Here is a 15,251-nt window from a genome sequence, read left to right on the forward strand (position 1 = left end):
CTTTGCCTATGCCGTGTTCTCTTGGAGTCTCGGGGCATGACTGCAATGAGGGGATGGACAAGGATGCTTGGGTGAGATAAGGGAAAGAGCCGCCGAATCTCGGAGCGAGTATGCCGGCACTAGCCTATCAATATTATCTTGCGCGTTAAATTAGGCGCATTTATCACAATTATCGTCGTTAAAAATATCAACAACTGTGACAATCGATAAATGCGATAAAGGATATGGGTTTTGCACATTGATTGCAGTTTTGAAGCGGCATTTGAATTGCATGCTATCTTTTCATCTGCATATTTTGCTTACCTAGCGACAATACTCTCAATTCAACTTGAAACCAACCGTCCATATCCATAGGTTCAAATAATATCGATGTTAGTTCCCTTTTCCATAGAATTCCCTTTTAAAATTAATTGTATGGAAATTTCCCTCCGAGCGGAGAACCCTTTTTCTTTTTTTTTCTCTTCTTTTCCCTTTCTCAAGCAGCGGGCTTGTGGTTAGTTATGCTGTGGCTAACCAAACATTCATCATATAACAAGCTCGTGCCGGACAGGGTGAAATGGAAACCATGAAAGAGAAAAATAATACTATTCGTCCCGTTATGTTTTTTAATGTAAGAAAACATGTATAGCGAGACACATAATTGTAAAGTGCAAGACAAAGGTATACATCTTGCATTCAACCGCGGGAAACTATGCGAGGCTACACTCGGCGACTTGCCTATTTGGGTAACCACCCGAGGCGGCCCGTGCAGCCGATGAATATCGACCCTATGAGATGTCGAACTGATCTTGAAATCCACAAAACATATTATGTTAGTCCTTTGAGCCTGAAAGGCATCCAGAAGCATCGCACCTGTAACTTTAGTAGACGCACGCAACCATCAATGAGGTTCATGCTATTCGGCGGTAAAACGCTCAAACCTTGACGTTTATTGTCCGGATGTTGTAAGCTAATCGCAATTTCAAAATCTCCTGTGACAGATCTCAACACCAAATAATGCTGCTCCAGGATTAATCTAATGGGATGGAAGCACAACCGCACTCGGAAGCCATTCGCCTAGCCTTGTATATCTTCAGTCACAATGTCTTCGGCAGCACCTTCAACCAACATCTTATTGATACTGGAAAGACACAGTTATTGAGTTCTACCTAAGATATCAATTATTTTAAATAATCACTCGTTATTCTTTTATTACAGTTAGTTTGCTTTTTTGCAATCCAAATTTGATCATGTTGCATGAGCAAGAATATCCATCACCCTGTTAATATTCCCGAAAGAATTTACTTATCCATTCCTCCAGTTGTGCGAACTTGACGAGTTCCATCAATTCTAAACACCATAACATTTTGACACATCCCCTACAGCAGCATTCTTTGCTCCATCCCAACGTTGTCTATGTTAATCTCCTTGCGTTTGAGTACAGGGAGTGTCACGTCCCAGCAAATGTAAGCTATTAGCTGTGTTTTTCTAGTAGGTCCTACGAACAACATGCAGAAAGTGAGGCGTGCAAACAAAGGTCTGTTTGCGGCATCGCTCAAAGACCACTACGTCGGTACCAAAATAGCTCTTGGTCACGATTGGGACCTAGACGGTTTCAAGCGTTCAAAGGGGCAACTAATCAACATGTAGTGCTATGAATCTTGAGGGTAATCGATTTGGATTTTATCCTATCTAGAACCAGTGCAGGATGCACGGGAAAAGTAGAATGTCGATTTTAGATAATGAAATCCCAACTGCAATCAACCAATTGCGTCAACCATGACTTAGTAATATTTCTATAGTCCCGCAAACTCCACGCTGAGTGACAAGTGTAGTCCGATTTAATCATGTTTCCGAGTCTAAGGAAAATGCCTTGTTTCTTGCCATATAGATGTTTAGCGTCCTTTTCATCAATTCAATAGCCTAAGAGCTACTGTCAGATGTTGGGATAGGCTGCGCGCCGTTCTTGCTCGGGCGGCCGTCAAACATCCTCGACACGCGGTTCTTGTGCAGAGTGTGCTCCGTCTCATGCATCTTGTTGAGGTCGTAGTGGCGGATCAAGAAGCTCAAAAAGAAAGCAATGACGGCGAGCGAGACGTAGACGGCGTGCACGCCCTTGAAGCCAAAGGCGTACGACTCCAGCACAGCGTCCTTGAAAATACCGTCGGGGAGCGTGTTAATGACGCCAAGGTACTCTTCGGCGCGCTGCGCGATGTCTGTGGCGATGCCCTTGCGCTCGAGCTTGAGCGCCATGACGTTCTGGAACGTGGTGGAGCCCACGTTGACGCCAATAGCGCAGCCGAGCATGCGGAGGAAAAGGTACATGGCGGCGGCGTGGCCCGAGTTCTGGGCGTCGACGATGGCGCCCGTGACAAATGTCTGTGCATTGAGGACGAAGCCATGGCCGATTCCGCCGATGGCGAGGGTCACGACATGGACGGGGACGGGGGTGTCGACGTCCCAAAAGATCAAGAGACCGGAGGCGAGAGACATCAGCGCCCAGCCGATCCAGATGGACCAGCGGTAGGCGTTCAGGCGGGAGACGAGGATTCCGGAGACGATGGAGCCGGGAACGAGAAGGAGGGTGACGGGGAGCATGGCCACACCTGCAATGGTGGGGCTATACCGCTTAACGGAGAGGAAGTAGAATGGGATGTAGTAGAGTTGGCCGTAGAGCTACAGCGATGTCAGCAATCGGTTCTTTTTAGAAAGGTGGAGAAGCTTCTCTAGTAAAACTTACAATGAAGCCCTGGAGGAGACCGAGAACGTAGACGGTGATGGCGCTGCGATCCGTGAAAAGCTCCTTCTTCAAGAATGGCACCTTGGCAAAGCGGTTCTCATACACCAGCGCGACAACCAGACCAGCGAACCCGATGAAGACGGGCACCAAAGTTTGGGCACTGCGCCAGGGGAAGTCGTTGCCTCCCCAAGAGATACCGACGAGGAAGGTCACCATGGAGCCACTGAACAAAAAGCCGCCGAGCCAGTCGACGCGCTTGAGCTTCTCGCCAAACGTCGCCGTGGGAGGCTTGAGGGTCAGAAGAATGGGGACAGCCAGGAGGCAGTAGGCGCAAATGGGGAAGTTGATGTAGAAGATCCACCTCCAGGTGGTGTGTTCAGCAATGGCACCGCCAATGATGGGACCGATAAGCGAACCGATGGCCCAGGCCATTTGGCTGAATAATAGTCAGTCGAGTCCCGAGGATGTCGAGCTAATTAGGGAGAGTATTAAAAACACTTACATGATGCCGTAGAACTTTGGTCGGTGTCGAAGCGGGACAATGTCGGTAAAAACAACCAGGCTGAGGACATACATGCCACCAGCACCGATACCTTGAACAACACGGCCACCCAACAAAACCCCGATGCTTCCCGCAATGCAGCATATGATGGTACCGACAGTGAACATTATTACACTGCCAATCAGGATGATGGGTCGGCCGAAAATGTCGCTGATAGAGGACAAGAATGGCATGGCAACGGCGCATGAGATCAAGTACGCAGTACCGACCCAGAAGGATTGCGTGGAAGTGCCACCGATGTCTTGGATAATGGACTGTGTAACGTCTATGTCAACACCTGAAAATTTCAACGAAGAAAAGAGGCTATAGACTTACACTCAGAGACGTGACGATAACGTTGGCGTCCAAGGCGATGACGAAGCTCATGATGGAGAGCGTCGTGATGATGACCATCTGGTGCCTGGATGCCTTCCACTTTGGAATGATGCCAGACTCTTCTGCCAACATGGGATCCGAAGCCCCTCGAGGGTCATCCTTCGTCTCCGTAAGAGCGGAGTACGCCGCAGGGTCGTACGCCGTCGAGGCGTAGCTCCCCTTCGAGTCATGTTTCTGTTGGTAAGCCATCTTGACACTTGCTGCCCAAGACGGTGCTGTTCAAAGCGTGCGAAGAATATTGAAGTTGCTAGCGAGAAGGGGGAGACATCAAGGAAACAATGGCAGGTGCCGGCCCTCTTTTAGTATCCTTCACAAACACATACCCTGTCAGTGCTCCTTGGGGGCCCAGGCGTGGAAATCCCGTCTTTTGGCCTACGCATCCCCGTGCGCTTGCGTTTGCGATGAGTATGTGTAGGATCTTTTTCCTCGAGGTACATGACGGCTTACACACCTCCACGCCCCCGTTCCCCCCTCCGCTTCCTCCCCACTGCAGGCTACGGATATCTTGAGCCGCACAAGGTATCAAAGTTCGGCCCAAAGGGGTCAGTCGGCCCAAACCATCCCCGCGGGTGTTAGCTTGCTTTGCGTGCGGCTCAGCGTGTGCTTCGTCGACTTCCACGCTAGTTTCTCGCTTGTTTCATTGGCGATGCGGCGCGTCGATCAGTGCGAGGAAACGCCCACTGACGCCCCCATGGATAACTCGGGACTGAAACTCGCTTTGGGTAAAGGTAGATCTGATTTAGCAGGTCGTAAAAGCCGGGTACGGTATGTGGGTGGGGGTGGTTTACTATGTTAGGCACCAGACTTCGGACTTTGGCCACTCAGCGTGGGCATTGGGTGGGAAGTGGTGGGTGGTGGGAAGTGGCTTTGTTGCTGGCGAAGGGCTAAGCTGATTACCAGGTAGACTGTCGCCGTTGAGAGCTATTCCCGCGCCAGTCGTGTTTAGCGACATCTTCGTGGCTGTCAATTAAAGTGCTTATAGGGTTGACGAAATAGGTTATTGCCATGAGGGCTTGGTATTCTTCGTGTCCACGTCTATTCGTCTTGACGGATCGACGGGTGCCCTACCCGAAGTCTAACACAAGAATTGGCACAGCCGCTAGCTCACGGCTCTGGCATGAACTAACCCCGGGTAGAGGATGACATTCCCGGACCCGACAGTTGGGAACCGTGCGTGCCCCATTGGTGCATCCTGGCGTTCGTCACCCAAGTAGCGGCCGTTCTCTCGTCTGTCTTATCGCACATCGGTCTAATTCTTCACTTACCGGCTTTGATATCAGACGACCGGACTGGGATTCCGAATAGGCTTTGTTGGGAATGTCCCGGGCGAGGAAACTCCCCGGTTAAGACAACCGATGACAGATCTTTTTTCGTCCGCCGTCCCCCAAAGGGCAGAGCCTGCGTCAGGCTGATCACCAATTAAGCTTGTCGACGGGGGCAATAAGCGGCCGTTGGTCAAGCAAGCAGGGGAGGGTGTCAGCCAGCAAATCTGACATGCCGCCAAATTCTTCCTGTAAAAGAACAAAAAAGGTCTAGGCGTGCGGGCTTCTTTCTGTCACTTGTGGGTCAACGCAAACGTGGTTGCTAATAGTACACGCACCCCCCGGCCATGCCGTCTCACGTCATAAATGATTGGAAACAAAACATAGCCACCGATACCGCTTGAGCCAGAACGTGTTGCACAACGATAGCCTCCTGTCCCTGGCGGAGGTGGGCCAGTTGGGCTGTGCGCGAACATGCCCTTGGACCTTGACTGCCGCACGTACACGTACGATGTTGATCCCACGATCCCATGTTCGGGCGCGCGGGCACCACCGCAGGTTTAGCGCTGTCAGAAGTATCCATTATATCCTAACGACGCCCTGGCCTTGCGGGGCGTATCCTACTAAAAAGGAGCACAATATTGTCGTGGGAACATTAATTGGATCAGTAGCCGCCAAGCCACCAACACCAGGCAACAGGATATCTGCTTGTACGGTTTGTGGGTTGGGAGACATTGGGACATGGGAGAGAGAAATCCTCTTGAATAAAAAACCAGTTGGGGGAGATCACAAACAAAGCCTGTGCAAGGGGGTCGATGCGCAACATACTTGGGAACAACGCTCATCAGACGAACACCATCGCCACAGCAATGCGTGCAGAAAGGTTTCAGTGTAAATCGAGGGGAGTCTCATCGAGTGCGCTTGAGGCGCAGCCTGCTTCTGATTTCGCCGAGTGGCCCGTTGGGAGCACCGGCATCTGCATCCAAGAGAGGTCGCAAAGCCAACCAAAGAAAAAAAAACTTTTACACAACTGAGCGCTCCGCTTTAGCCGATGCTTTCTTTTCCATTCCCGCGGACGAGTTTGTCCAGTGTCGGAACTGCCTTGCCGGTAGCCGAGACTCAAACATGCGATCGATTTCGGCCGGTGTTCGTCCCTTCATCTCGGGCATACAGAAGAAGGAGACGACAAACCCGAAAGCACAAAGCCCTGCAAAGACGAAACCGGTCTTGGCTTTTAGGTTACCCTTGTCGGGGTTGAATATGTATGGCAGCACAAAGCCGAAGATGGAATTGTTGGCGCCGGCAGTGAACCAGCCAACACCCTGGGCCTTGGACCGCAGATGCAGCGCTGAGGTTTCGGCGCCGACGACGTGCGAGGCAGGCCAAACTCCCAGGCCAGCCACGACGACGACTGCTATCAAAGATATAGCAGTATACCTGCAACGGTGGGTTAGTGTGTGCATACTCAACAGCGTCGTCGTCATCGACGGGGTAAGAACGAGGGAATCATACCAGACGGTCACGGAACCCGACCAGAAGCCTGCAATGCCCATTGCAGCCCAAATCACTGTCAAAATTGACAGTGTAATCAAGATAAGCCTTCTGCGCCCTACCTTGGAGAGTATCCAGACGCTGATGATGTTGGCGATGAGTCCGCAGACAAGGCCCAAGATGAGAACGATGACACTTAGGTTGGCCTTCATTCCGACAACCTGCACAAAGTAACTAGACTTGGCAAGCAGGGTAAGACCAAAGAAGTTTGGCAGCGAGTTGGAAAACATGACGATCAAAGTCCGCCGCAGATTGACGCCTCGGAAAGAGTCCGTATAGGTAGCATTGGTGAGCTGCCTTTCATGTTCAATATTCCGGCGGATGGTGTCCAGCGTGTCATCAGGGTCTGCACCTGGCACATCCAGTTTGGCCTGGGCCTTGTGTGCTTTATCATCCTGGTTCTTGCGGATGAGATATGTCGGACTCTCGGGAATGATGAAGGCCATCAGCAACGGGATGGCGGAAAAGGGCCACTGGGAGGCGAAGCAGATGGTGTACCCGTCCTCCAAGTTCAAGCACGCAAAGATGACAGCGGCGCCAATCAGCTGCCCCAGCAGGGTGAAGATGGGGAAGAATGCGAGGAGCGGCCCTCTGAGGTTCGGCGGCAGGATTTCCGACATGTAGGTCTGGCTGGTTGTCATGACCATACCGATGGCCCCGCCCTGGAACCCTTTACCCACGAGGAAAATGACGCGCCTGGTATGGATATCGGGTGACAGGTTGGATACGAAGCAGACCGCGACACCAATCGCTGACAGGAAAGAACCGATGGCGAGTGAGAACCGGCGGCCATACCTGTCTTGGAACAGACCACCAGCCAAGGAGCCCACCATGGAGCAGCCTGGGCTGATGAAATTCCAAAGACCGAGCCAGAGCGATGGAAGAATCCACTTATCATTGTGCAGCTGGCCGAAGTCGTGCCTTGAGACACTTGGTCAGTCCAATACGTCGGAGCAAAGATGGCTGCAAAGTTGCATGTCAGGCAAGGAGGCATACTGGAAGCTAGGCATGGCCGATGTGGTGCCGACTATGACATAGTCATAGCCGTACATCAATATGGCGGAGGTCATGCCAATGCAATAGAAGACGACACGACGCCATTTCTTGATGGATTGCCAGAGGGTGAGGTGGCCATAATGGTTTGTTTCCAGATCCGAGATGTTGGTACTCGCTATGCTCTTCACGGCGTCTAGGCGGCCTACGTTCGCAGCAGACTTGTCGTCCATAGTGTCTTGGTCGTTCATGGCATTTCTCTTTGGGCGAACCCGGGGAGTCGGATTTGGTGTCGGCGGGCGTCAGCGACTCGTCAGTGATGGGTAATGGCGTGAGCCCTTTTCTTTCATTCGAGGCGGCTGGTAATGAGGGGGTGCCGTGGTCGAAGAAAAGAGCATCTAGAACGTGAGGGAACGACAGCATTTTGACACAAGAGCGTGGGCATGGGGTCGGCGGCGGCGAACGTAGCCTATCAACAGCTGGACTGGCGTCCTAATCCGTTTTCAGACCTTGGCTACTCTCCAAGGTGGGATCCGCATGTGTGCAAGACATTTGGGGTTGTATTGCACCAGCGCCAAGAGCACGTATTTGCAACTCTGAGTCTGTGGCTGACAGAGAGCCATTGATGGCGTTCCAAGGTTGCCCAGTGATTGGGGGCATGCCAAATTGGCATGCTGGCACCCATGGCGCTGGCAGAGGGGCAAGACCGTTGTTCACCTGCGACATGCAGAGAAGATGTGTCGAAAATAGAATCGATGCTTGATGGGCCGGTAAGTAGCGCGTTCAAACATGCGGTAATCCATTCAGCACCCAGGTTGTTGTGCATGAGCTTACACACCAGCTACGTTGGATCTTGGGGGCTGGATGCTAATGGCGAGAGAAGCTTTGTGCCAAGGCCGGGATTTCAAGGCACGGTCTGTGGCTTGTAGGATGTGTGATTTCTCTTGGCCAAGCTATGGGCAAAATATGGCCGTCGATTTGGCAGATTCAAGCATGCCGAAATGAATGGCGCCCTCGGGTGGTCGTGGAGATCATGATAACCCAGCAGCATGCTAAAAAGGCCTGGGTGTGCTGCTGGCAGGGGAGCTGGGAGGTCAAGCCCATGTCAAGCAATAGGCTAACGAAGGACGAATGCCACGGTAACTGGCATCAGCCACCCACATTTGCCCTATCTGATGGCAGGGCCGTTGTGATGTTGGGGTGGCGTCGGCACCTTATTTGTCAGATAGTCGCCCAACTTGGCATGGAAAATCTTTTGATGCAAGACACGGTTCGCTCGAACATGGTGTCTCCCATTCGGGCATGATTCGAGGTTTCGCGATCCCTGCAACGCACCCTCTTGGCTGGCATACGTCCGTTAGGGTGGAGGAGAAGAATCCACCACAAGAGACGAATATGCACGTGGCCGTTCGTGTCCATGCACGATGCGGGGAGAAGATCACGGCGCGTCGATGGGGAGAAGATGCGCGGACCCGCTGCCGGCAATGGAGACGACATTCCTGAGTCAGTAGGGATCGAGGTCGACGGTTTAACGCATTGTCAATTGATCGAGTTTTTCATCGAGTGCCGAGTGGCTGAGAGAAAAGGTTTGTCTGGCTTGGTAGGCGACAGCTGTACCAGCATTTTGTGAAAGGGGGGTTGCATCACTTTGTTATGAAAGCAGAAGATGCAAGACTAAGGGGACCATGTGCCAAGGCTGGCTGCGCTGGCCACCCGCCAAGTGAGGAGAGACAAAGAAAAAGCAAGCATCGGCTGGCAGCTAGGCAGATTGAAGGGTGAAGTGACTGCAGACGGATGCAGGTCAACCAACGCACGCACACGGGAGGAAGAGAGGAGAGCCTGGGGAGATGGGAGGATTGTACAAGGCTTTCTTTTCTCTCTTCATCTTCAATCCAGAACGATGGAACTTGCGTGGGAGCAGGAGCGCAGCAGCAGCAGAAGAGGGTACAGCGGCAAGCCAAATGTTGAATAATTAACGTTTGGTTCCTGATGGACGCCACGATCCGGAGATCAAGTTCCGACCCGGTGTCCTTTGTGTGCTCTCCTTCGTTGCGGAATGATTATTCGTGTCCCCCCTCTTCCTTCAGTTCCACCAACAGCACCGTAAAAAGAAAAGAAGAAAGAAGATTCCAAAAAGAATAAAATAAAAAACAAGAGCCCCCCCCCATCGTCCGTCTGTCTTTGCGTCGAGGCCAGGTTACTGGCACGGGCCAGCAACCATCTCGCTTACAAAGAAAGGCAAACAATGGCACGGACGACACTGATAGTGGGCCGGGCGGGTCCGATTCGTTGACATCACCACTGAGAGTCGGTGATGAGGCCGACGACGCACTTTTTTGCATCACCACCGCTGCTTGCCCCTGAAATGCCATCCGTGTAACAACCTTGGGTCCACCTGTGCCGCCAGCCTGCAACACTTTCAAATTGCCAGAGACAATACGCTGCTATTACTGAATCCTGGTGCATGCTATCAAGTAGAATCACCATGGCGCGTGCAACACGTTCCAGCGCTCGCCTGGCTGCCGGCGCCACAAAGCCAACAGAGACGGAGAGCCTCGGCTCTGGCGCCGGTCACCTCAACAAGTCTACGAACGGCAGCAGAACTGCCGAAGAAGACCCGGCCGTCAAAAAGGAACCATCAAAACCAGAGAAGAGAAAGCGTGGGGCGACAAGGACGTCGAGTGCCGCCACTCCCTCTAAAAAGGTCAAGACGGAGGAGCTGGATGGCCACGATGCGGCGTCGCCGGACCTTTCCCACATCCCTCCGTTGACGCCCGTCAAGAAAGAGGCCATCAAATCAGATGAGACGCCAGACAAAAAGACGAAAATTGCCAAGTCCCCAGCCGACTTGAAGTCCAAAAAGCTCAAGGCATACTCCCAGTACGCCGACAAGTCGCCATTCCCCGACTTCCCCCACCCGACCCCGGATGAGTGCCGCTTGGCCCACCGCATCCTGGCCGACCTCCACGGGGAAAGGAAACGTCCCGCCGAGGTCAAGGCGTCTTCAACACGCGCCGGCTGCGGCGACTCGCCCTCCGTCCTCGACGCTCTTGTTCGCACCATCCTGAGCCAAAACACGAGCGACACCAACTCCACCCGCGCCAAGCGGAGCATGGATGCCGTGTACGGCGGCAGCGACGAGTGGGAAAAGATTGCTAATGGAGGCACCCCAAAGCTGCAGGAAGCCATCAAGTGTGGCGGGCTGAGCCAGGTCAAGAGCAAGGTCATCATCGGCATCCTGAACCAGGCGAAGGAAAAGTACGGCTCTTACTCGCTGGACCACCTCTTCAATGCTACCAACGAGGAGGCCATGCAGGAGCTCATCAGCTTCCAGGGCGTCGGCCCCAAGACGGCCAGTTGCGTTCTGCTCTTCTGCTTGCAGAGGGAGTCTTTTGCTGTAGACACCCATGTGTGGAGGATCACCGGTCTCCTGGGCTGGCGTCCCAAGAGCGCCTCCCGGGACGAGACGCATGCCCATCTGGACGTCAGGATCCCCGACGAGGACAAGTATGGACTTCACATTTTGCTTGTCAAGCACGGCAAAGTATGCAGCGAGTGCAAGGCCGGCGGTAAGAGCATTGGCAAATGCGAACTGAGAAAGGCGTTTCGGCAAGAGAAGTTGAAAAGCGAAGAGGGCATGCCATCCAAGCTCGACGAATAGGGTTGGCAATACATGTATGCGATTGAAAATACAATTTATAGCCGTAGCCAGGGTTCGAAAGAATAACCCGACTTATTTTTGACAGAGGTGTATCTGGGCCATTGTAATAATATAGAGCTCTCAAATTCAAAACATTTCCACGCCTGACTAAACAATTTAGAATTCTTTCACTCATCTATTCCGCATTGCGTTACTGCATCTTTCTCTACAATACTAACATATCGTTATTCATACACTTCAGAAAGTCCTCATTTCATCATGAGCTGACATGCCAGATCGGTCCATATTACAATCCTTGAACATCGTTGGCATCAGAAGTGGCTGCTGTTTGCCCGAATGCACACCAAGGTTGCCAACATCACTATTCCTCGTTGTTCCAAATTTTAGAGCAAGTATACATATCGGTCTTGTATTGGATATAAAGGTTGAAGGCCTACTTTTTCCAAACGTACGCCAATTCCCAATGGGTCCCGCCAAAGAAGCCTCAAAAAAGCACAAGCTCATATTGTGTATGACGCTGCCGAAGGCACCCTTTGTGAGCTTGTTGACATCGGAGCAATTGGGCGCCTCATGTAATAATTACTCATCATATCACGGCTTTCTGGTGAGTGAGAAGCAGGCAATTGTTAGTCGTATCTTCAGAAACAGTTGCTTCAATGATGCCAAGGAAATTCTTCGCGATTCAAACTTTCAGCATGTTAGTCCACCAAGTCAATCCAAGCCACAACGGCTCAAACTCGCTGATGATCGCCGTTTCCGTCAATCAGCACGATTTCAGGTCAACAACAGACGAACTAGTTTGTTCAAGTTGGTCTCCTAGCTATGAGTTTCGACCGTGCTGTTCCATTGCTAGACTTGTGCTCAAAGCATTCGCCTGTTCCCGGCGTCAGAAGCATTGTGTTTTATGAGAACCTCAAGTTCACCAGATAGTGCTGTAAGGGTCCGGATTCACGCGAAGAGGGGTGTTTATGATTCCCCCTGAGTTTCCTGCTAAACATACTTCATGCAAACGGTCTCATGATCCTGAGGAATTTCCAGGCCCGTGAATCCCGGGGTTTGCGGGACACCGACGACAACTGGGTTTGCACTCTGGATTACGACGGTGCATAATGCGAGTCTGGATCATTGTGTTGCGGCTAGGAAATTCAATTATCTCCAGTCGTGAGAGAGCTCTGCGGCCCGTCAAACGACAGTTTCAAGTGATGCCGATCACCTAATCGAGGCGCCGACGGAAAAGCCGTTGAGGCAGCAACAATTAGACAAGCCGTTCTTGGCTGCAAAACCGGCGTTTCCCCTCCACCTTGAGACAGAGGTGAACAAACCATTGCGGTGGGGCGCGAACGCGGCAAAAAGTAAGCTTATTATCCATCAATGATCATTACCAACTGACCGCCAAGTAACTTCGCAAGCCCCGATGCCGCATCGCTCGTTAGCGGGAGGCTTCGGCGGGCTTTGGAGGGTGACTCTGGCATCGATGCACCGCGCTACTGCGGGCCCCGGCAGACGCCAGTTCAGGAACGAGGTTATCTGGTGAGGTTCTACAGTCCTCGGACTAGTTTACATCGCACCAAGTTTTTCCCGGATCGGAGACGAGAGCACTTTATCTCAATTTTCCGATGCATCTCCTAAATTCTATGCTTAACCGATGCAAGGGGCTACGATTCTTTTCTGGCGTTCTGTTTGCACCTCTCCTCGTTGTTTGGCGTCAATGTGGGCCCGATGACGGCAAGATGCATGCATTGTTCTCTAAGACGGCGAGGTTTGAGAGCCTGTTTGCTTTTTCTGGTCATTGCCGAGGCGCTCCCAGGCTCCCCTTGCATGAATAGTGAGCATACATTTCTTCCCTATTGTTGAGCTGCTAGACGCGAGGGAGAAAGATGTCTGGGACATTTAGATGGATGTATATAAGACGAGCGTCTCTTGACGCTCGGAGGAAACAATGCTTCTCGATCAGATTCTTCACCCTTCATTCTTTTTTCTTACTGAGGGTTAACCTCTTCCAATCATTTTCACGAGCATCATCACATTCGCTCATTCTCATCAAGATGAAGTTCTTGTTCGTTGCATCGTTCGCCGTGGCGGCCTCGGCGTTTGTAGTCGTTCCTAACGGCCTGGCTAAAGATGTCCCTCCTTTGACCCTTCGCGCAGCGGGTTGCAATGCCGATAATTGTCTTCGTGCTGTGAGGGCAACCCGCTTCGGCACTGCTACGATGGAAGTCCGCCTGGCCGAGTGCAGCTCGTTTCTCGCCGTGACTGAAACCGCGACCGCCTCGTATGTATCTATCACTCGCAGCAGGCCTTTGACATATAGGTTTCCCTTCTAATACCTTCACAGAACCGTCTTCGTCACCGAGACCAAGATCCAAACCGTCACCGCCAACAACACCCGGTCAATCGTCCCACGCCAGGCAACCCTCTCCGCCCAAATCCCCGTCAAGACCATCCCGGCCTACGCCTCCGCCTGCACAGATGCAGCTCGCTTCAGCAGTGCTTGCTCCTGCTTTGGTGCCACAGCCGCCACGACCACCGCCCCGGGGCCTATTGTCACATCAACCGTCACATTCGTATCGACAACTACCATTGCGCCTTTCGTCAACAGCACCCGTCCCGCAATCTCCTGCGATGCTCCATGGAGTTGCAACAGCGATGCAATTTCACTCTGCTCCAGCGATACAGGTTGCGTATGCTTCCGTACCGTCGAGGGCCGTTCCGTGTGCGCCCAGCCCAACGACTGCGAGACTAGTTGCGACACTACCAACGACTGTGGCAACGGCGAGGTCTGCATCGAGCAGAGCTGCTGCACCGGCGGCACCTGCATGAAGGTCAACGTCTGCCTGAACTCGGCCCTGCCTAAGATGATGTTCAAGCGCCGCAATGCCGCATGGGTCAAGAAGGAGGCCAGGACTGACCTGTACCACCTCAGCCTGTTCCCGCACGATGCCTCCGAGGAGCAGAGCGAGTAAATTCGATCAAGACGCTAACAAGGTCGGCAAGGAGGATGTTTCGGAGAGAGTTTGCATCCTTGTACATACATGCGAAGCCCAATACCCTTCTACCTCTGGCTGAGAAATTCTCGCGGTCGCTATGCGATCGGGCGTTTGCCTTATTCCTCTTGTAATCCAATCAAAATACCATGATTCATATTGCTCTTGCCGCAGCCCCTTGTGAGTCGGTTGACCAAAACAAAAGATGGTTGTCTAGCGATAAGCGTCGGTCCCAGTTCCGGGTGTGCAGATTTCCCAGCATCCAATCCTCTCATTTCTACCGAAAAAGCAATGATTGCCGGGGGCAGCGACGCCGGGATCCCAAGTGGCTTGCTTAATCACGGACTTGTGCAGCTGGGCAGAGATTTTCAATGGCGGGCGGTTGGCCTCCCGTCGATAAGGAAAATGTTTGCTTATTCACGCTTGCCCTTCATTAATGTCCGACGGATGAACATGACAAGCCGTATTAGCTTCAGTCCCATAATTCCGGTGTTGTCACTTTCCGACAAAATGTTGTCATTGTCAGATGTCCTCATTTAGAAGCATCCCCTTTCGCCAGTGCATTCGCATACTCAGCCAGATTCTTCCCAGGGAGGACCAGAATGAACTAGTAAACCAATTGAGGGTCATTTGCTCCTACCACCCCTCAGACAATGGCTTCCTAATATTGGTCTGTGTTCCATTTAGGTCCAAGACTTGCCACGCCCAAAAGGGTACGTTCCATGAAGAGACCCAAGACATGAATTAACGCTTGATGTCTTCAGGCCAACGATTTCGAAATTACTTTCATGGCGACATTTAGAGATCAGACAAAGCGTTATTAAGATCGCCACTGTCTGCGCTAGATGTTAAATCTCATTACACTCAAAAGCCAACGTCGGAAGTACTTCTAGTAAATGACTCTATTGATAAAATAAAAGATGATTCGTTTGCAATAATGTGAGGCTGGGATCTTGAAAGTAAATCTGTTGCAGGTCAACATACATGAAAAACTTGTGTTACCAGCACCATCATAATCAGATCAATTTCCACAATTTGAAATGCAGGTTTTACTGTAAACGAAACAATTCACCCCCGATACCAAACCTTTGCACGACACTATGTCATTAAAATAAAATATGAAAAGTGATTAATTTTACGACAG

The 15,251-nt window shown here is 51.7% G+C and overlaps 4 protein-coding genes across 4 annotated transcripts; 2 read left to right on the forward strand and 2 right to left on the reverse strand.

Annotated features, from left to right (window-relative positions):
• Positions 1 to 1,902: 1,902 nt before the first annotated feature.
• On the reverse strand, positions 1,903 to 3,845 carry EsH8_III_000200 (MDR family MFS transporter; the record flags this gene model as incomplete). The annotated part of the gene is made up of 4 exons (XM_083261925.1): positions 1,903 to 2,655; positions 2,720 to 3,155; positions 3,222 to 3,535; positions 3,597 to 3,845. 4 exons carry the CDS (start codon positions 3,843 to 3,845, stop codon positions 1,903 to 1,905), a joined length of 1,752 nt encoding a protein of 583 aa, XP_083122412.1.
• Positions 3,846 to 5,940: 2,095 nt separating this feature from the next.
• EsH8_III_000201 (uncharacterized protein) lies at positions 5,941 to 7,713 on the reverse strand (the record flags this gene model as incomplete). Its single annotated transcript, XM_083261926.1, has 3 exons — positions 5,941 to 6,355; positions 6,431 to 7,390; positions 7,466 to 7,713. The coding sequence occupies 3 exons, from the start codon at positions 7,711 to 7,713 to the stop codon at positions 5,941 to 5,943; spliced, it is 1,623 nt and encodes a 540-aa protein (XP_083122413.1).
• A 2,234-nt stretch (positions 7,714 to 9,947) lies between these two features.
• Positions 9,948 to 11,123, forward strand: EsH8_III_000202 (endonuclease III domain-containing protein; the record flags this gene model as incomplete). The annotated part of the gene is made up of 1 exon (XM_083261927.1): positions 9,948 to 11,123. One exon carries the CDS (start codon positions 9,948 to 9,950, stop codon positions 11,121 to 11,123), a length of 1,176 nt encoding a protein of 391 aa, XP_083122414.1.
• A 2,045-nt stretch (positions 11,124 to 13,168) lies between these two features.
• EsH8_III_000203 (uncharacterized protein) lies at positions 13,169 to 14,086 on the forward strand (the record flags this gene model as incomplete). The annotated part of the gene is made up of 2 exons (XM_083261928.1): positions 13,169 to 13,395; positions 13,459 to 14,086. 2 exons carry the CDS (start codon positions 13,169 to 13,171, stop codon positions 14,084 to 14,086), a joined length of 855 nt encoding a protein of 284 aa, XP_083122415.1.
• Between the last annotated feature and the right edge of the window lie 1,165 nt (positions 14,087 to 15,251).

The sequence above is a fragment of the Colletotrichum jinshuiense genome, chromosome 3 (genome assembly GCF_051148585.1).
Source record: "Colletotrichum jinshuiense chromosome 3, complete sequence".
Lineage (NCBI taxonomy): Eukaryota > Fungi > Ascomycota > Sordariomycetes > Glomerellales > Glomerellaceae > Colletotrichum > Colletotrichum jinshuiense.